The sequence below is a fragment of the Staurois parvus genome, unplaced genomic scaffold (assembly GCF_062004578.1).
Source record: "Staurois parvus isolate SC_StPar_1 unplaced genomic scaffold, SC_StPar_1.0 ptg000503l, whole genome shotgun sequence".
NCBI lineage: Eukaryota > Metazoa > Chordata > Amphibia > Anura > Ranidae > Staurois > Staurois parvus.
In genome coordinates this window covers 357,685-379,733 of record NW_028318299.1, presented here as the reverse complement: position 1 = coordinate 379,733, position 22,049 = coordinate 357,685, and the positions used below count along the sequence as shown (strand labels likewise).

The following is a 22,049-nucleotide window of genomic DNA, read 5'->3' as shown; positions in this document are numbered from 1 at the left end:
GGGCTTTTCGGTATTTTCAAACTTCAACTAAAATTAAGGGGACCACCAGATACCAACCCCCAGGTCAATTAAAAGGAATGCATCCAAAGAGCATGGCAGCAAGTGTATGTTGGTGTGAACCAATCCTTGATGAGAGTGACATTGGACCTAGATGCAGGAGCCTCAGCTGAAAGTTTAAATCTAGCCATAGATGGATAAAAATTTGTCCAGTTCAGCAGGTAATGGCTGAATTTTAATCCATGTGTGGCTGTCCCTGTTTGACAAAAGTCAAATGCTGGATTCTCCTCTCTACTCCAGATGTCAAAATATGTAGGAGAGAAAGTATTCCATAAGCTGCACATCTCTGAAAATCCACTGTGAATGGATGTAACATTCTCAGCTCAGGCTCCAGCCAGGCCACGCCCCCAAAACTTTTGTCAATCAGTGGCTGCCGCCAATCAGCAGCAGCTGTTGATCAGTGTGTTCTGACAGCAAAGACTACTGTTGTCAGAATACAATGTCCAGGCGGGGAGGATTTCTCCATCTGCTTCACTTGCTTGGATAGAAGAATCTGTTAATTTTTTTTCATTCAGCCCGCTGGCTGAACAAAAGCCAATGACCCATCTATGGTCAACTTTACATAGGTCAGCCACCATGGATTGGCACCATAGGGGACTTTGCTTGTTGCTAGTAGCTAAGTCTAGATCTTCAGGATATACCTGGATTAAAGTTCCTCACGGGCTGGGCTTGTTTCATCGATCATTTCCTGATTCAATCTATATCCTGAAGGAACCATGGAAATGATAAGACTTCACACAGTTTACATTGATTTTTATAGCTAAATTAGGGGACGTTCTCATTACACAAATTAAACAGTCATTCGCTCTGGCTGTTCACATAACCATGCAAGAAAATGTGGTAAATCACAGTTATTTTTTATTATGAAAAATCAATCTGCTTTGTGTCATATACAAAAATAAACTCACAAGCGGAATGTATAAGTTATTCCCTTTATAGAGCAACGTAGAAAAAAAATCACAAGGCCAGGGAAGAGAGGGTATATTATTTGGCAGTGGGGGAGGGGAGGGGGAATCATGGATATAAGCCCTTGTGGACACATTGTGGGATAGGGAGGATAGATTAATTCAGGCTGTACTTGGACAAAGTGGAGCTCTTGGTGGGAGGGAGAGAAAAATAAAATGGGGAAGGGAAGGGATGGGAAGGGAAAGCAAGGGAAAGAGAGGGGGAAAGGGAAAGGAAGGGAGACAGATCAATATATTAGGTGTATATTGGTCCTTTTAAAGCACCATGCTTCAGAGAAAGCCATCACCCAGGACTTCATCATTGGTTTTACACCAGAGTGGATTCTGGAGTCTGCGCCTGTTCTGGCCTCTTATACCATGCTCATATTGTCCTCTTCACTGCCTCCAGTATTGGGAAGCTGCCAAGAAAAAAAAGTTGTGAAGTTAAAATACTAAGGACATCAGCATTGTATCTCTACCAGCACACAAAAGAAGAGAACCTGTCAAACATGGTGAAGACACTAAACAGTACACCCTGTGTTGGAAGCTCAGATAGTTTAGGACGGCATTTTTCAGAGGAGCCTTGACCTGACAGACCCGGCTGAGTGGTTTGAAGTGTATTTGCAGATCCTTGGAATAAAAACCTCCGTCACTGTTCATAAAGTGTAAGTAGGTTTTCTCTGCTGATTAGCTGGACTGAGTGCTGGAGAATTTGTGTATTGCTTGGTGGATTATCCTACTCATGTGCCCCTTTCCTGTGCTGGTTCTAAATGTAATCTGAGATCCTCCCTTTGGCAGATCTGAAAACATCTGAATATTGGCAAAGCTTTTCCACTCTATTAGATAGATGAGTTCACTTGCAGGTAAAGGTATTGATTGCACACCTTACCTGTTAATACAAAGATCCCCAACATGCTTTCCAGCAGAATAAATACATACATACATATATACCAGTACATACATACATACATATATACCAGTACATACATACATACCAGTACATACATACATACATACATATATACCAGTACATACATACATACATATATACCAGTACATACTGTGGTGGTTTATGTAATAATTTATTCTAAATATGTAGGGCGGTGTCCTCTCCCTTAAACAAAATATCGCAGTGCCTCCACCCGTTAAAATACGGCAAATATTTAATGAACCAATAATTTGGACAGCTTAATAATTTGATCACCACTTAATAATTTACCTTGAGTCCTTTTTACCAGTATGATTCGTACCAAATACACAAAATTTGCCTTTTGATAAATAAATACATTTATTTATGTACAAAATGTATATATATTAATACAAACGCAAAAAACTGGTGATGAATATATACTCGTACACACAATCAAAAATATAATATGCTAATCTTGATATAGGATCATACAATATATGATTTCAATTTAAAGGGAAAATATCAAATTTTGAGGGATTATTTCTCATTTTTCGTGGCCATAGAAAAATAAGAAAGTATCTCTGATAATTTGCACCACACAACACCACAAATTAGTTAGTATGTAATATATAACCTCAATACAATATTCAAACAGTTATGTTAATGATAATTTAGAGGACCTTAATACATTCCTAACAATAAAATGTTATAAGTGTTTAGAAAATTGGAAATATCAAAGAAAATTACAATATTCTAGCACAGTCTCACCACTCCCAGAATTTAACTGAGCATCAGCGTCTCTGGTGGAAATCTCTTCCTTCAAAATGGCAGCTGGAAGTCCTCAGCAAAATGGCCGCAGGTAGCAAGTGAGGTATAGTGCAGTATATAGTAGCAACAGGGTAGATAAGAGATAGTTTAGAAGTTACAGCAGTCTTAGAAGCTGTTGCAGAAGTTTTAGCAGATCAGAAGATTGGAAGCTTGGAGGAAATTCAGAATCTTGGAAGAAAATCAGATCAGATTCAGATGGATGAATCGATGGCTTCTTGATTGATGGAATGATGGATTCATGGATCCCTGGATTTTTGAGGTGTCTGGTCTTTTAAACCATCTAAGACCTTTGTTTCGAGGGACCTCCCAACAGGCTTGTTGATTGGCCGGTTGAGAAGTGTGCGCACCTAGAGATATTCCTCACCTGTCCACTGGGGACAGTCCGGTATCACAAATGAATTGGTGGTCTTAATGATGACTCATCCTTTGATAGAAACAAAATGTCTTTATGTATCAAATATATGCCCTATTCAAGTATAGTTGATTTCACTACTAACTCTTGGATAAGGACCATAGAAAGATGTAAATACATTTGGTTTCTCATTTTCCTGATATTTAAACTGTATTGGAATAGCTGATTTCTTTTTGGAAATATAAAATTTACCCCAATTCACAAATCATCTTCTTCTTCATCACTTTAAACTTAGCTGAGTGGGATGCAATACCAAACCTTATCGAATAGATTTCCCTTGATAAAAAGGTGTTGGTAATATGCTTTTTGATAATGTCTCAGTTCATGTATCCCAAACTCTTATTTTAAATGACCCAGGTTTCACCCTATACTGTGTATACAGTTCAAGGAAATGTGAGGAGAACCTCATCCATTGTTGGGTAAACAGACTGGACTGGAGTTAAACCTCAGTATTCAATAGCTATTGTGACATCTCAAGAAGTTTGTTTGGTCATCACACACTTTCCAAGCTTTTGGGAGAGATAAGACAATGAGGATTTCCTCTCACCATTGTCACTTTCAGACCTCCTATATGCTCACCTGCAGACATCCAAATAGTGGTGTTTGACTCTCATTGTCTCTTAGACCAGTTTCTTCCACTCATTGTGTGTGTGGTAACCTCTTGGAATCTCACTTGAAATTCACTCTAGAATGTTAACCCCTAACAGTCAGCTGGGATTCCCAAATTTGGGATAATATAAATTTTTTAATAAACAGTCCCAAAAGTCATTACAATACATACATACAAACAGTAAAAGTAGCTCTTTTAAATGCCCAGGTTCAAACATAAAAAATAGAGCACCAACATCACTTCTGATCTACTTCCTGATGCATTCTAAGCCGGAACACAAACTGGAGCTCAGGGAATAGCTCCAGATCATTTGGACGCCATCTTGGAGAGACCCAGGGAAGCTGTATGCTCGGTGAGAAGATCGAAGTTTCTAGTAACCTTACAGAGTTATTTGATAACCTGATTACATATACAGTAATACCTCGGTTTACAAAAGCCTCGGTTAACGTAATTTTCAGTTTACGAATGAAAATCCATTGAAAATAATGCCTCGGTTTACAAATTTTTTTTGCAATATGAAGTTTATATCGGTGCTGATTTTTAAATGCAATTTCTGGCTTTTTTTTCCCTTCACTATAGCTCACAGAATTAGCTGTCACTTTCCCCGGTGTTAACGGAGACTTTGTTTCTTTTAAGAAACTAAAAGGAGACATTGTTTTTTTAACTCAGGGAAATAAACTAAAAGAAAACTTTCCTTCTTTTAGCTGGGGGAAAGCTGACAGCTGAATTTCTGAGCTATAGTGAAGAAAAAAAAGAAGCCGTAATTACATTTAAAAAGCAGCACAATAAATAAAAAAATGGTGTGGGGTCCCCCCTCCCATCCATACCAAGATGTTCGGGTCTGGTATGGATTTTGAGGGGAACTCCCACAACAAAATGTAAACAAAAAATGCTGTTGGGGTCCCCCCCAAAATCCATACCAGACCCTTATCCGAGCATGCAGCCCGGCAGGTCAGGAAAGGGGGGGATGAGCGAGCCATACCAGGCCACATGCTCTCAACATGGGGGGGTGCTTTGGGGCAGAGGGGCTTGTTGATGGGGACAAGGACCTCTTCCCCACAACCCTGGCCAGTGGTTGTGGGGGTCTGTGGGCAGGGGGATTATTCGTATTTTAGTAGCATTTACTATTTTCTGACCTCCGGAACGGATTAATTGGTTTTCCATGCATTCCTATGGGAAACAGCGTTTTGGTTTACAAATTTTTTGCTATATGAAAAGTCCTGCAGAAGGAATTAAATTTGTAAACCGAGGCATGCCTGTAGCAATTTTAATACAGGCTGTCTGCTTGGTTTTCTCCTTGCAGGCTCAGGCATCTATATCGGTTCCCTATACATCTTATGAGGACTTATGAAACTTTCTTTGGGAGTCCAAATTCTTATATGTCTGCTCTGAATGGTACATTTAATGGTAAGTTCTGTTTGTATTCTGGGGCAGGGGGTACAGCCCTGGCCATGTAGATCTGTGAGGACAAATGATTTTTTTCTTATTTAACGGATTTATTTTGGAATCTTTTTTCCTATTTCCAGTGCTATACATGCACCAGGCACCCCCCGCCATCCCTCAGCTTGTTGCCCTCCTTCCCCATTTTTCCTGTGCGTCTCCCATTCTCTTTTATCATACGGGATGGATATCCATTATAGTGACTTATTTATTGGTGGAGATCTGAGGTCCTGAGGAAGTGGGTTTCCCATGAAACACGTCAACCTGAAATCAGTAGTCTCCAGGGACTTTACAATCCAAGTCACCATTGTTCATGCAATCTACGTGCATCTTTTCTTGGTGTTTTTAAAGATTTTGTTTGTTACATATATTTACAGGTGAAACTCGAAAAATTAGAATATGGTGCAAAAGTTCATTTATTTCAGTGCAGCAACTTAAAAGGTGAAACTAATATATGAGATAGACTCATTCCATGCAAAGCAAGATAGTTCAAGCCGTGATTTGTCATCATTGTGATGATTATGGCTTACAGCTCATGAAAACCCCAAATCCACAATCTCAGAAAATGAGAATATTCCATGCAATCAATAAAACAAGGATTGTACATAGAACAATATCGGACCTCTGAAAAGTAGAAGCTGCATATGTACTCAGTACTTGGTTTGGGCCCCTTTTGCAGCAATTACTGCCTCAATGCGGCGTGGCATGGAAGCTATCAGCCTGTGGCACTGCTGAGGTGTTATGGAAGACCAGGATGCTTCAATACCGGCCTTCAGCTCTTCTGCATTGTTCGGTCTCATGTCTCTCATCTTTCTCTTGGCAATGCCCCATAGATTCTCTATGGGGTTCAGGTCAGGCGAGTTTTCTGGCCAATCAAGCACAGTAATCCCACGGTCATTGAACCAGGTTTTGGTGCTTTTGGCAGTGTGGGCGGTGCCAAGTCCTGCTGGAAAATGAAGTCAGCATCCCCATAAAGCTCATCTGCGGAAGGAAGCATGAAGTGCTCCAAAATCTCCTGGTAGTTGGCTGCGGTGACCCTGGACTTCATGAAGCACAGTGGACCAACACCAGCAGATGACATGGCTCCCCAAATCAACACAGACTGTGGAAACTTCACACTGGACTTCAAGCATCTTGCAGTGTGTGCCTCTCCATTCTTCCTCCATACTCGGGGTCCTTGTGCCTCTCCATTCTTCCTCCATACTCGGGGTCCTTGGGCCTCTCCATTCTTCCTCCATACTCGGGGTCCTTGTGCCTCTCCATTCTTCCTCCATACTCAGGGTCCTTGGGCCTCTCCATTCTTCCTCCATACTCTGGGTCCTTGTGCCTCTCCATTCTTCCTCTATACTCGGGGTCCTTGTGCCTCTCCATTCTTCCTCCATACTCGGGGGCCTTGTGCCTCTCCATTCTTCCTCCATACTCAGGGTCCTTGGGCCTCTCCATTCTTCCTCCATACTCGGGGTCCTTGGTTTCCAAATGAGATGCAAAAGTTGCTCTCATCAGAAAAGGGGACTTTGGACCACTGAGCAACAGACCAGGTCTGTTTTTCTTTAGCCCAGGTAAGACGATTGTTGTTCAGGAGCGGCTTGACAAGAGGAATACGACATTTGAAGCCCATGCCCAGGATTCGTCTGTGTGTGGTGGCTCTTGATGCACTGACTCCATCCTCAGTCCACGCCTTGTGAAAGTCCCCAACACTTTTGAATGGCCTTTTCCTGACGATCCTCTCCAGGCTGCGGTCATCCCTGCTGCTTGTGCACCTTTTTCTTCCACACTTTTCCCTTCCACATAACTTTCTATTAATGTGCTTTGATACAGCACATTGGGAACATCCAACTTCTTTTGCAATTACCTTTTGAGGCTTTCCCTCCTTATGGAGGGCGTCAATGATGTTTTTCTGCTCAACTGTCAGGTCAGCAGTCTTTTCCATGATTGTGATTCCTGCTGAACCAGACTGAGAGACCATTTACAGGCTCAGGAACCCTTTGCAGGTGTTATGGCTGAATGAGCTGATTAGAGTGGGACACTTTGAGCCGAGAATATTCCACCTTTTCACAATATTCTCATTTTCTGAGATTGTGGATTTGGGGTTTTCATGAGCTGTAAGCCATAATCATCACAATGATGACAAATCACGGCTTGAACTATCTTGCTTTGCATGTAATGAGTCTCATATATTAGTTTCATCTTTTAAGTTGCTGCACTGAAATAAATGAAGTTTTGCACGATATTCTAATTTTTCGAGTTTCACCTGTAATGTATAAAAATTAAAATATCCAGTCTCTGCAAAACAGCCTGAATGGCTGGAAAGTTCACTTATTACTTGTGCCATCATTTTGCCCCTTTTATGGTGATTTACTTACACTCGTGGTTGTTGATAATAACAGCCCAGCATACAGGAATGGGGAAACCGACTGCGCAAAAAGTAAGACCTTTTATATGAGAAAGATAAAAAAGAGAAATTGTTACTGAGAGAAGGAAAAGTATATTTAATGAATGACACAGAGATATCCCACACTTACACATTTCTTGCCGGAGTGATACCAATACATAGCCAACAATTCCAACACCATCACCAACAGAAGAGCGAGGAGGCCTGTCTTTGAGGAGCCCTGAAAGAAAATTGTTATTCATTTTAATATTATTATTTTTTCTCAATATTGATATATTTTATTCATTTGGATCTAAAGATTTACTTCTTGTAACAACTGATAAAGCGTCTCACTAACACCAGTTCTACCATTTGATACGATAGACCTTGTCTATCCGAGTCTCCAAAGTAAAGACTGTCCATATTGCCTCAGAGCAGCCAATGAGAGTAAACTTTACTGGGAAATGAAAGCTTGAATCCAATTGGCTGTTGTGGGGAAAACCAGTAATTTCTAACTTCAGAGGCCCCTCCCTAATCCCCTCCCTAGCGCTGACTTTAAAGAGCAGCTTAGCTGATTGATGTGATTGTTGAACCCATGAGATGACACAGAATAATATGGAGGATGCCAACACTGATCTCCTAGATGCGTGACTGTCGGGTTTACCCGTTGGTCTTACCTTTTTCATGAATCCATTTGCAGATAAAGAGTTCTGATTCACTGCCTACATACTTGTTCTATGCCAGTTTTTCCCAAGGGGTTCATCAATGACTGCCTCCATGCTTCAGTCTGTACAGACTGGCTTTAAAGTTAACTTGGGCGCAATTACAGTCCTGCCTAAAAGTACACAAGGTGTCAATTATTCAATTTTTAGGAAGCATTGTCCGTGCTTGTGATTTTGTTTTATATTACTACTGGGGCCTGAATTTTCCTGACTTCATGACTAAGCCCTGCCCACTACCATGCTCATGTCCAATCAGTGGCCAATATGTGCATTCTCATTGGAGACTCAAATTGCAGATGGAGGAGCCTAGTCCTAAAATAAAAAAGCCAAGATGCAGTAACGCAGAGAAAGTAAATCAGAGAGGAGCACAGAAGAGGCTTTCCTGCATAATAAAGGTAATAAAGTCCATTTGTACTGTCTTTTCTTTGTTGGGTCTTTTACTTTTGAAATTTTAAAAATTAAACCCCAACTCTGGGCACTTAACTTGTGTGCTCCTCTGGAAGACGGCGCCCCCCCATGCTCTGACTGTGGACTTTCCCTCAGTGCCATTACTGCATTTGGTGTTGGTGATGTCAGGAGTTTAGACCGGTGAGTGTGAAATAGTAGAAGATCAGGTAAGTAGATCTTCTTTTCTATGTTCCCTAGACCTAAATGAGAAATTGACCCTTGCACTATGGGTGAAGCCCCACTTGGGTTCAAGCCAAGGTTTTACGGAATTGGGCTTTCAGTACAGAAAGTTAAGTATTAGGTTCAGTGGGGATTATCTCCCTCTTTGTTTATTTTTTGCCATTCAGCCCTCCGGCTGTTGGCACTATCAGACTCAACCTTTGGAATTTGCAGATAGTAACAATTGTTATAATGTGGACAAACCATTTTTTTTTAAAAGGCTTTTGCCTCTCAGTGCAGTAAATATCGGGATTTGTAACGAGCAGTAATTCATAGTCTGCATGGATACTGACCTGCAGAGCTCTCAGCCCTGAGGTAAAGTTACCTGGCTGACTCATACCCAGGCTGACTCATTCCAGGCTGCTGTCCTGCCTCTGAATAAAAACTTGTCTAGCTCCCCCTAGCTAAACCTGAGGGGTGCTACAGCTGTTTATTGTGATCATTTTATAAATATTTTCCTCCATTAACCTCCAATTTAGAATACTTTGACTTTGCAACTCCAGAGGAGCTATAAAACTATTCACACATCTTAACTAATATGTTCTACAGCAGGGGTGTCCAACCTTTTGACACTCCTGGGCCACATTGGAAGAAGAGGAATTGTATTGGCCCACATATAAAAAAACACTAACAATAAAGATAGCTGATGAGCAGAAAAAGTCAGGCAGATGATCGGATTCAAACTATGTGATGTGTGGTTAGGCTGTGTGTGTATACAGTGTGCCGGAATGAGAGATGGCCAGGCAGTAGGGTAGAGGGGGCTTTTGGGGGATGTGTAACTGAAATCTGGGGGGGTGCATCCCACCCCAGAAGCCCCCTAGATCCTGCCAAGCAGTACTCACTTGGCTGGAGCTAGCTAGCGGGAGTCCCTGCATGTGCTGATGGTGCTATTGCAAACCCGCCATCTCCAACAATCCTCCAGATGTGCCGGGACCCTGCTTGTCTGTGCCAGCCACCACCACAGGTGCTATGCCAAACACAGTATTCCCACCATCCCTCAAGATGTGCCTTGGCTGCATTCATAGCCACGAGTTTACAATTTTGTGTTGTTCCATATGCATAGAGCTCTTGTGTCACATGCGGCTCACTTCCTTTTTGACCCTGTGGATTCAATATGTAGCTAAGGCAATGAGATGTCCTTTCCATTGCTACCGATCAAGATTAATCAGTGTTCAAGCCAGCAACAGAGATCTTGCTGCATCTGGCTACAGAGGGAGACTGGAAGCCTTTCTATGTCTCCGGCTACTGGTGATTTGTTGCTAGTGAAAGAAATGCCTACCTGACTTCAGCCAACTTGGGATGGAGTACCATTTGTGAAAAATGTTAAGCTGCATAAGTGTCATCTAGTACTTTGGGGCACATTTATGCTGTCATTGGGTAATTTTATACATCATAGCTACATTAGGTGAAGTTAGATCCCTGATGGTTAGACTGGAGCTGTATAACAGCTCAGGTGCAATAGCCAGAGGGTTCAAATTCTGGTGAAGACTGAGAGGCTGTGCAGGCCAGCCCCTCTGGAATTTCCCCCTGCTCTAAGGCTTTCAGAGGAGGCCTTGGAGACAGTGGGTGGATTTGAAGAGTGGTTGGCTGCACCTTTGAGGGACCTCAGCAATTCCCCAACAGGAGGCTTGTCATGGGGCTGGACTCCCTTAAAAGGTGTTAGAGCCTGCTCAGTAGCAGCAGTTGGAGTGAGGGAGTGGTGGCAGGAGTGTGAAGAGCAGGAGCTGAAGTTAGGTGGAGAGAGAGGGAGAATGCTCAGGACTCACTGGTCCCGAGAGAAGATCACCTCTTTGGCAAGGGAGGAGCAGCCCAGATGATAGGCCTGGAAGCAGCAGCCATTCCACAAGCTGTGCAGGAGAGGATCTGAGTCAGTACACCTACATCCCCTGGGCATATAGGGGAAGGAGCAATCTGCAGGGAAACCAGATTGGCTCCCTTCTACTTATAGGAACAGGAGCCGGATCCCCTGGTCAGGAAGGAACGTTACCAGGCTGCTGGGTGAGGAGAAGTTCATCTGGGGACAAGAGTATTACAACTAGAGCTGCTGGCTAGAACTCCAACAGAGACTGTGCTTCAGGAAAGGAGAAGCTGTGAATAGTTCATGAAGTTAATTCATGAGTTCAGTACCCTTGGGCATCCTATACACCTCTTACCCATCCAAGTTTAATCCCCTCAATAAAAGAACAAAACCAACGCTCAATGTTTTATTTTTCTCTGAGGATGACTGCTGTGTGAAAAATGCTAACGGGCTGGCTGTGCAGTTTTATAGGAGGACCTAAATTCAACAGCAACCCCCAAGGGGGTAGTGCTACATTCCCATGGACCCATATTGGACTGTGATAAAGCATAATGTCTATATCTGTCCATGGCACCATTATTATACTGCACAGGGGCAAACCCTTCCTTCTTCATGCCCCGGGGCACACGTTTCGGACGGTCTATAGGATAGGTGAGCGGAGGCACAGTGCCAGACTGGGAATCACAAATATGCTATAAAGGAAAGAAAACAGTGGTGTTCCCTCAATATTATGTTAGTATAAACATGTTTAATCAGATCAACTAAAGAGAAGGTATAGATTTATTTAAAGTAGTTGTAAACCCAATCACTTATATCTCATGGAAGCTTTAATATAGTATTGTAGTTTCGAAAGTCATTTTTAATCCTATTAAATATGCAGTGTTTGATGAAATACTAATTGGTGGTTCTGCCATGAAGGTCTTTGATCGAGTATTCCTGTTAAATAGTTACCAAGTGTCTTGGATCTTTGGGGTCCTGGGGTTTTGGGCATTGTCCTTCAGCGTCCATATCCTGGAGGATGTACTAGAGGACTGCCACTGACACCATCCATGGGGCTTATTTTACTGCCACTTTCTCTTCTGTGTACTCCAAGGCCCTATTTTGTCTAAAATATAGCAAAGCAAAGGGGGAAGGGTGCCACACTACAAGCCATAAGCCAGGAAGTAACGTCCATTTTATTGACCATGTCCAATAGTGTTCCCTTCACGATGCCCTTCCTAATTATTTTAAAATGTTGCCAACCGTGCTGTTATGGGGTGACACCTACAGTATCTCCTAATTGTGATCCTGCATTGTCACCCTGTCACATGATCCTCTGGTGAAGACTAAAAGTGGCCAAACTAGTACAAATTGTGCAAAGAAGCTAGTCTATAGTAAGCCTGTGCAACTGAAACTGTGGCAAGTGCATGTAGATAGGAAGTGGCTGAAGGAGGCTGGAGGAGATCAGAAACAGAGATGGGAAAAGGGATGAATAAAAAAGATGAAAAACAGATGTTGCGAGGAAAAAAATCTCCGTATTGGTTTAAGATACATGGTGCACAGAGCAAATGACCTTTTGATCAGGTTTACATCTACTTTAACTCTGTAGCTTTACCGATTTCAAGCAGTGCTGGGAGAAGGTCATCTACAGACCAGGGCAAAGGTGCTAAATTGTTAAATGTCCCCCCCCACATGTATGAGCCCCCCCATTTTCCTAGCTTGAATCCTCTCTCTAAAGCACAAATCTCAAAAGAAAAAGCACAATCCTCAATCCTAACACATCCCCCCCAATTTACCCTCTTAGCACAAATACCCTCCAATCATCCCTAGTACCACAAACCCCCCCCCCCCCCCCCCAATAAAAAGCATAAATTAACTACAATTATGTACATCCCATGTGACTGTTTAATCTACTCAATTCTGGTAGTTTGGGAACAAGTTATATCATTATTATATTTACTCACCAAGCTGGAGGGAAGTAGGAAGTCAGAGAGCAGCAATGAACCAACAATATTAGATAATATCAAGATTTCACCCTATACACAGAGAAACAAAATGATATATTTACATTGTATCAATATGGATATATATATATATATATATATACAATATTTAGTTTATTTAAAGGGCTACCATGAAGTTAAAGAAGCCCAGGTTCTCACATCTCTTGATGACTCTGGCAGTGAGACATCTCCATCTAAAGTGGTAATAAGGTTTTGGCTTTTAAAAAAAAAATAACAACAATGTCATACTTACCTGCTCTGTGTAATGGTTTTGTACACAGCAGCTCTGATGCTCTTCTTTTTGGGTCCCCATGGCTCCACTCTTGGCTCCTCCCCCTTGACCAGTGCCCCCAATAGCAAACCACTTGCTATTGGGGCACTGGTGCCTGCTCACTCTTGAGCCCGGCTTTATGCATCCATAAGACAAATAGAGCTGCGGCTTGGCCCCATCCCCTGCTCTCTCCTCATTGGCTCACTGGCTGTGATTGACAGCAGTGGGAGCCAATGGCTGCTGTCTTAGCTAATCAGGAGAAGAAGTCAGCCATGGCTCTTGTGCAAATCGCTGAACCGAAAAGGGGCTCATGTGAGTATTAGGGAGGACTACTGCATACAGTTTTATTACCTTCCTGCATAGAATGCAGGAAGGAAAAAACTTTCTGCCTTTACAACCAGTTTAAGCTATTTTTTTTATATTGAGGATGTGGCCGAAGGAAAAGTAGACCATGGAAGAGACACCTCATTTCTGAGGGTCTGAGGGAAGTATGCAGATCCTCCTCCAAATTATTGAGTTCAGGGATTTCAGTGAAGAATACTGGTAATACTCCATCATACGAAGACATTGTAGACAATTGTGCTATTCCATCCTTGTGGTAACAGTTTGGTGAAGACTCTTTTCTGTTCCAGGTGGCTGTGCTTCTGTGTACAAATCCAGCTCCATAAAGACATGGTGTGACCAACCCTACTGACCTTTGGAAGGAATTAGAATGCTGATTGTGAGCCAGGTCTTCTCATGCAACATCAGCACCTGACCTCTCAAATGGGCCCAAATTCCCACAGGCACCCTCCGAAACCTGGCAGAAAGTCTTCCCAGAAGAGTGGAGACTGGTAAAGATGCAAAGGGAGGCAATTCCATATTAATGGCCATTGTTCTGAAATTAAAATGTCCAGCAAGTTCATAGAGGTATGATGGTCAGGTCAGGGGTCAACTCAATCATGGCTATCCTCTGTATATTTCTTTCTTCAGAGGAGAGTAGTGGACAAAACTGATGTGCTAAGATTAGTAACCCAGAAATTGATATAGTGTAAGCATATTTCTGATTGGTTGCTTTCAGTTCAGTACTTTGGAACCATGGAACTGTATGAACCCAGCTGTGTAGCAGATACAAAACTGAAACATTTACTCACGTGATAAACACTGATGTAATAATGAATCCATGGCACATACAGGATGAGAATCCCTACCTGTGGAATAGGAAACAAAATGAATTGAAAAATGGACATGGAGAGAAAGATGTCCAAGATGCCCCTTTTCAGGAAATCTATAGATATTGAGTTACTCCACCCAAAATGGATGTTTGAGTTAATTAAATCAGGACAAGGCATGAGCTTTCCAGCACCACTGGAGTCTAATCTCTCCCTAACCTCAGGACAGAGCTGTAACAAACCGAACCCTCTATAGTCCCATGATAGCAGTCATTGAAGATCACCCTGTTTCGGATGGATTAGCTCCAATGAAAGAGGCTGTAACTAGTACAAGAATGAAAGTGGAGTTGCTTTGTCTACCATGGTAAAAAAAAAAACCATAGGAAACTGAAAGACGATCCACAATATGGGAATATTAATCAAGAACACTCTGCAAAATACACAATATAATCTGGCCTATAGACTCACTCTGTACGTACTCACCACATCTGCTATACTTACCACATCTAAAATCAGATAACTGGATGACGCTGAAGAAGGAAAACAAAATGTATATTTTTAGAAATCTCCTTACATACCATTTACATTGGACTTACTACAATGAAAAACAAAGTATAATGTAAAGTTTGGTGTGTTCTTTGAAGTTTGTCATTGATCCGGGTCATTGTATGGTGTATGGCCATTGGTGGTGGTAGTTGACAAACAGCTGGAAAACAACAATCTTCCTGCACTTGGGGAGTAGCCCCAAAGGCATTAGTGGACTACAATCAGAACTTGGCCTTCATGGGTTGCACTTGCCATGCTGCCCTCACAAGACTGGGGAGGTCTAGAAGCACTGCAGTAATGATAAACAAACAGAGGGCGCACCGGCCTAGTGCATTATCCTTTAAAATCATAAATATAAAAAGGTAAGTGTCATACTCACAAAAGTCATAATGGTTCAAATGCATCTCATGAGTACAGCAAAAACAGTCCGCAAATGATCAAAGTGTACAGAAACAATGAAACATCTAAAGTTTGACGCATTTCGAGGACATGGCCTCTTCCTCAGAGCCTAGCTGTGAAATTTAATTGATTCCTGGCTCTGAGGAAGAGGCTAAGTCCTTGAAACGTGTCAGCCTTCAGATATTTCATCGTTTTTGAACACTGATGATTTGCGAAGTATTTGTGCTGTACTCATGTGCACCTTTATGACTTTTGTGAGTATAACACTTACCTTTTTACATTACATTTATGATTTTAAAGGATAATGCACTAGGCCGGTGCGCCCTCTGTTTGTTTATCATTACTACAGTGGTAGTTGACACATTGATCTGTAATGTTGAAGATGTTTTGTAGCTTCTCCAAGCCACTTCCTTTGTGGATGGTACCCCACCATTTATATCCACAGAAATAGCACAGACACCCTTATCCAATCATCATGGGTTGTGTCAAAGCAGATGTTGGTTGTCCAAGAAAATGATGGAAGGTATGGAAAATTATGAAATCACCTTGTTATGATTACATAAACCAATCACCAAGGAGCCAGGAAGTCTGTGTTAACCTACCCACAAGGACCAATATCTGTTCTTTTACCCTCACGACCCCCTGAAACTCAAACTGGAGTTTATTAAAACTCTGCAACACTGAGATAGTCATAATAAAGACAGGCTCTAAAGACAAAAAAAACGCAAACATCACAGGAGCTCTGAAAGATTCTGGCTACATGGATTGGGCTTTCATCCAATATCCACAAAGTCAAGCAAACTGTCAGGAATGGACTTGCCAGTAATGGTGGGACTCACCTGCCTTGTGGGCTGCAGTACCAGGGCTGGCCAGCGGGTGCTCTCAGCAATCAGACTCAACCCTGCAGCCAGCCAAACACCTGAAGCTGATTATGCAGGTGTATTTAAGGGATGGCCAGACCTGCAGTCTGGGCCTTGGTGTGTGTTTTTCCTGGGCCCTGTATCTTTTTACCTGCATCCCTGTCCCTGTTCCTGTCCCTGTCCCTGTCTGACTGATTCGTTGCTGACCCTGCCTGATCCGGACCTCTGCTGACCTCTCCTGTTTGATCCCTGGCTTGTGACCCCGACTATTCTCTGCCTGACCCCCTGTACCTACCTGCCCGTTAGTTGCTGTACACGGCTCGTGACCTGACTACTCTCTGCCTGCTCCTCCTGTTCCTACCTGCCCGATTGTAATTGACCCGGCCTGCCTGACGACGCTTGCATTGTATGTATTGTTATCTGTGGGTGGTTTGGTTCGTTTGCACTGTGTTATGTTTTAGTATTGCACTGCGTTTATGTATTGTTAGTATTAATAAATTATATTGTTATAACATATCTGAAGCCTGCGTTTCCCTGTGTCAGTTCACATACCTCTGGTCACACCCTGGAGCCCTGACACAAACACACTGAACCATTGCAGAGAGGGGAAAAGCAAAACACATGGGTTAAGACACTAATCCTGTATGTAGCTGGAGTTTCAGAACAACTCAGATGTTTACAAACATCTCATCCTTACGTCCGTCAAACCCAACAATACTCTGAGAGAGAAGCTTGCACATCCAAAAGACCCAACACCCAAACACAAGGGAAGTAACCTGGTGTATGCAGTGCTGGGTAGTAGAGAATATAAAGACTTGAACATTGGGGAGACAAAACAATCCCCAAAAAATTAAATGGCCCAAAGTAGAAGAGCAACTTCTAAGGGTCAAATCGTAGCAGTATTCCTACAGCTTAAGGAAATGGAACATTTTTTTAAAAGCATGTTGGGTGGGTGCAGCATGGCTGTAGTGAACACAGAGTTCCAGATTGCCAAAAACAATATATTGCAGAACATGTAAAACAGTACAATAAGATCTGACCAGGACACTTACAACAGTCCGGAGTAGAGAGAAGTGTAGTAGTACATAGTTAAATACAGAGCTAAAGACAGCATCTGACAAGGAGAGCAGGATGTGACTTGGCCGGTCCAACCAAAAGCGGATCTTTCTGAAGCTGCAGACATCAGTCCTACTCTTTCCTTACTCCTCCAGAACCTCTCCTTACTGCCAGTGCTGTTCCTGCCTGATGGGTCTCCGGTCCCTACACTAGCCACTCCAAAAATAAGTGCCAAAACCCGGAGGCAGGGACTTAAAAAGACTCTGCATGACCTAAGATGGCTGCCAGGGTCAACCCAGTTTCTCCCGGCTTCCTCCTCCAGCTGCATTACCGTTACGGACAAGTGCCACCTGCTATAGAGACTGTAGACTCTACCTACCTACAAGCAGCGAGGTGAACATTTTGGACTAAAAGACAACTGGTTCGCAATCACAATAGTTAGGGACCTTTGGCACCTCCTGTCTCTCACATATAGTATTTTAACATTTTTTACCCTGACATTATGGCAACAATTCACACCATTAACCATGTAAATTGAATGATTAACACCTGCTACAGACTCCAGGGCACAATGGGAGGGGATCATGTAATTATAGCCAGCTGATTTTATACACATTCCATGGTGATTGGATTATTTTGACTGAGCTAGACAGGTGGCTACAAATGTTGGGACGTGTTTCTGGAGCAAATTAGAACTGAAGAGGTTGTATATAAATGACTCCAACATTACAGAACAAGTCCAGTTGAATGTGACCAGCTACTACTGGCTAAGGTTTGGTGTTCATGATAAACAAATAAGGCCGAAGAGCATTCCCTTTACCGCAATAGCTGGAATCTGACCTTCCAGTATTCATTGGTAACATGACCAGAGCCAAGGCATGGATCATATAGTCTATACTGGAATAATGACAATGTAGAGCTAGCCAGTTATTAGCTCTTCCTGAATAGCCAGATGGGTCAGATTTTGAGATTCAAGAGATTCAAGATTTCATGAGCCTAAAGCATCTCAATGCCACTCAGCAGAACATCAGACCTCATTGTGCAGTGAGTTTGAGAAGAGTTAAGAGTAGAATGTAGTTCCGAATTGGTGCTGGCTTTAGGGACCAGGAAATAGACACTAAACATGGTCCTAGTTTAACACCGTGAGATTGATCACATGCTGCTGTGGTGTTCGACTTTAGCAGATTAACATTTTTCTAACCTTCTTGTAAGCCCTAGATAATGTTTCTAAGAGTTCTTCTTGTGCAACCCATTTCTGGAAATCAGTACCCGAAGGCCCATCAAGACTAGAGCCTTGACATAGGCGACATTGCTGGGTGCCAACAGATATTACATGACTCCAATTTTGACAGAAATATTAAAGTATATTCAGAAAAAAACAGTCTATTATGCAACATTTTACAACACAACATTCAGTCCTCAGGACTAGTCTGCTGATGGAACTGTAAAAATAAATGGGACCCTTTGTGAGGTGACCTACAAACGTTTACATATATGTTATGTCTAGGTTCAAGCCAGAGACCCTCCAATACCATTTGCCATAGCCTTCAGCACATTCTCATGTTTCCCAATGTCAGCACTGGAGGATTCCTCAGACCTACCCCGAGTGAGTGTATTCAGGATGGGTTTCATCTTCTCTTTGATCCATTCCTTATTCTCTTTCTCCTCCCTGGTGAAGAGATAGAGGTCCCTGGTCTGGTTACGGATGGTCGGCTGGTAATGGAGAATGCTGGTCTTTGCCCTATCGCTGCTGTCGTCCACATCATCCACCACAACCAGAACCTTCTCCTTACCTGTGTGGTGGAATAAAAATGTCATGAGATGTCAATGATCACAGCAGTGACTTCTGCAAAAGATTTTGGAAAGGGTAGGAGAAAATTAAATATAAAGATGAAGTCCAGGCAGAAAAACTCTCAATAAAATACTGAATCATCCCCATTATCAAGAATCAAACACAATTGTGTTGCAATAATGTGAAATCAAATGTTCTAAAGTTTTTTTTTAACTTTAAGTGATGTAAAAAAAAAAAAATCTCATACCATTTTCTAAGCTCAGATAACCTTTTTTGCCTACTTTTATCTTGAGGTTATGTGATGTGTCCCATGTACCTCCACCACTCACAACACAATAGTGATGCAGAGATCAGCTTCAGTGTGTGATAAAGCATGGCAGCCGAGCATTATGAGAAAGAACACGTCATTCCTTTATATCAGTGCTCTCCAAACTGTAGACTCTTGATTGCCTTTATCCAGCCCTTGGGGCACTTTTCCTTCCAATAATACAAGAAATTATTCCTCCCACTGACAATAATGATGGGGCACTATTCCTCCCACTGACAATAATGATGGGGCACTATTCCTCCCACTGACACCAGTGATGGGGAACTATTCCTCCCACTGACACCAATGATGGGGAACTATTCCTCCCACTGACACCAATGATGGGGCACTATTCCTCCCACTGATACCAATGATGGGGAACTATTCCTCCCACTGACACCAGTGATGGAGAACTATTCCTCCCACTGACACCAATGATGGGACACTATTCCTCCCACTGACACCAGTGATGGGGAACTATTCCTCCCACTGACACCAGTGATGGAGAACTATTCCTCCCACTGACACCAATGATGGGGCACTATTCCTCCCACTGACACCAATGATGGGGCACTATTCCTCCCACTGACACCAATGATGGGGAACTATTCCTCCCACTGACACCAATGATGGGACACTATTCCTCCCACTGACACCAGTGATGGGGAACTATTCCTCCCACTGACACCAGTGATGGGGAACTATTCCTCCCACTGACACCAATGATGGGGCACTATTCCTCCCACTGACAATAATGATGGGGCACTATTCCTCCCACTGACACCAGTGATGGGGAACTATTCCTCCCACTGACACCAGTGATGGGGAACTATTTCTCCCACTGATACCAGTGAAGGCATATTATTTCTCCTCCTAATACCAAAGATGCAATGTTTACTCCCACTGATGCCCGGACAATTTCTATTTACAATGGCCACAGTCCAGCCCCTTTAAAGTCTGGAGGACAATAAACTGGCCCTTTGTTTAGAAAGTTTACTGACACTTTACCTAATTTTTAAATCGGACAATCATTATTGGTATTTAATACTACAATTTATAATTATAATTAAATAATAATTGATTTACATTAAAAATAAATAATTTTGTATGATCATTTATAAAAAATAAGAAATGTATAAGAACTCACCCAAGGCTTCTGACATGTGTGTGACCTCGTTGTCATAGAGGGAGTCGTTGACGTCGGTGATGTTGAGCCTCCCCCTGGTCCTGGAGTGATACAATATTGCAAAGGAACATTGTGAGACCCGGACCCTGAACTCCGAGGAGTTGTTGTTGGTGATGTAGAATGGAACCACCTTTCCTGTAGTTCTGAGCACGTCCGACAGCCAGGTATACTGCACCTCTAAGCTCCGGGAGAAGATTCCGATGACCGGAGACTGCACAGCCAGAGTGATTGGCGAGAAGAATGTGACATATCACTTAAAGGAGCACACCAAACAATGTTTATTTTTTTTTTTCAGTTTTAAAAAGAGTGTGGAAGGGTTAGAACCCCTGTCAGATTTTTATTTTCCCACTATGACTTTACTGGGTAGATTCACCCACCATGTTAGTCTTGGTGACCCTTATCACCGTGAAAGAATTTTCTGAAAATACAAAATTTTAAAGTTGTTACCATAACCGGAGGTAGGAGAAAATCTTCAATGGGCACAACATTTTTGGGTGACAACTATATGAAGGAGGATTTCCCCACAAATTAGGGCAATGTCCTCTGACTTTCTGCTGTGTTATAGGGATAGGAAGGACATTTCCACACTGGGACACAGACAAAATCTGCCATTGGGTTTGTTATTACTATGCTAACCAAAGCTGGCTACAGATAAACTGAAACACAGAGAATTATTGAGAATGGTGCAGGCAGGGATACATTAGGTGACAACATAATCAACATGTGAATGTGTTGTGGGTGTGTAGGACTATACTAAAAAGTCCATAGGTCCAAATAGATCCATGGCAGCTCCTCGGTGGGACTGTAGTAATCTCAGAAATATATAAATGAAACAGCAGAAGACGCCAACTAAGTGCAGTATATAGGAAAAGACATTATTAAAACTAACAAGTGGTGACTACAGGAAGCAGATGCCGCTGTTAGGAGCCGTGTAGGACACAAGGAAAAAAACTAGAAGTCCTGGAGCCACCCTGCAGTGCATCAGTTGCATAGGACTCAAGATTGCACTTTGGAAGGTGGCAGTGTTGGGGGGGAGGGGTGGCTACATGTTTCAGAGTGTAACTGCTGAGGCTTGAAAAAGGAGCAGTTACAGTCTGGTCCTACGCAGCCCATGCACTCCAGGGTGGCTCCAGGATTTATGGTTTCTGGTGTCCAAAACAGCTTCTGATGGCTGCATCTGCTTCCTGTCTCCTGAAGACACACTGAGGTTTAACCCCAAACCACAGTGAGTGGATGACATGCTCTTATCCCTGTGCATCTTGTGAATTGCTCCTTGTTATTTATAATAAAGTCTATTCCTATATCCTGCACTTAGTTGGCGCCCTTTGCTGTTTCCCTTAAAGATAAACTGTATCTTCTTGACTGGACTTCCTTTATAATCCTCATTCTGCTCGAAGACGTACTAATCTCCATGTAGTGCACTCAGTTCATTTCTCATTTGTATTTGCCATGCGGTGTACTCACACTGCTCCTGGTGTCCAGCGGTAATAGGAAGATGCCAGTAATGGTGGATAATGGAACCAGAAAAACCTTCAGAATGAGATATAAGAGAACAGCATTATATTAATAGATAGTCCTCATGACAGAACACCCCGTACATGGCCAACAGGTCCTCACCAAGGGGAAGGTCGAGATGTGGAGCTCTTCACCGATGATGTATATTTGCAGTATTATCACACCAGGCACAAGTATTACCCACAGCAGGCGCCATGTCTACAATACAACAATGGCATGACTGTAT

General features: G+C 42.5%; 1 protein-coding gene across 1 annotated transcript in view; it reads right to left on the bottom strand.

The window, feature by feature from the left end:
- Positions 1–893: 893 nt before the first annotated feature.
- Positions 894–22,049, bottom strand: part of LOC149451949 (uncharacterized) — a 53,233-nt gene continuing 32,077 nt past the window's right edge. The window contains exons 3-12 of the mRNA XM_089689871.1: positions 21,926–22,021; positions 21,773–21,838; positions 20,270–20,519; positions 18,625–18,816; positions 14,664–14,692; positions 14,145–14,201; positions 12,702–12,773; positions 7,724–7,813; positions 7,565–7,633; positions 894–1,420 (exon numbers count right to left, since the gene is read on the bottom strand). Of these exons, the coding sequence (XP_089545997.1) occupies positions 1,373–1,420; positions 7,565–7,633; positions 7,724–7,813; positions 12,702–12,773; positions 14,145–14,201; positions 14,664–14,692; positions 18,625–18,816; positions 20,270–20,519; positions 21,773–21,838; positions 21,926–22,021 (969 nt within the window). The 3' untranslated portion in view covers positions 894–1,372. The remainder of the gene's footprint in view (positions 1,421–7,564; positions 7,634–7,723; positions 7,814–12,701; positions 12,774–14,144; positions 14,202–14,663; positions 14,693–18,624; positions 18,817–20,269; positions 20,520–21,772; positions 21,839–21,925; positions 22,022–22,049) is intronic.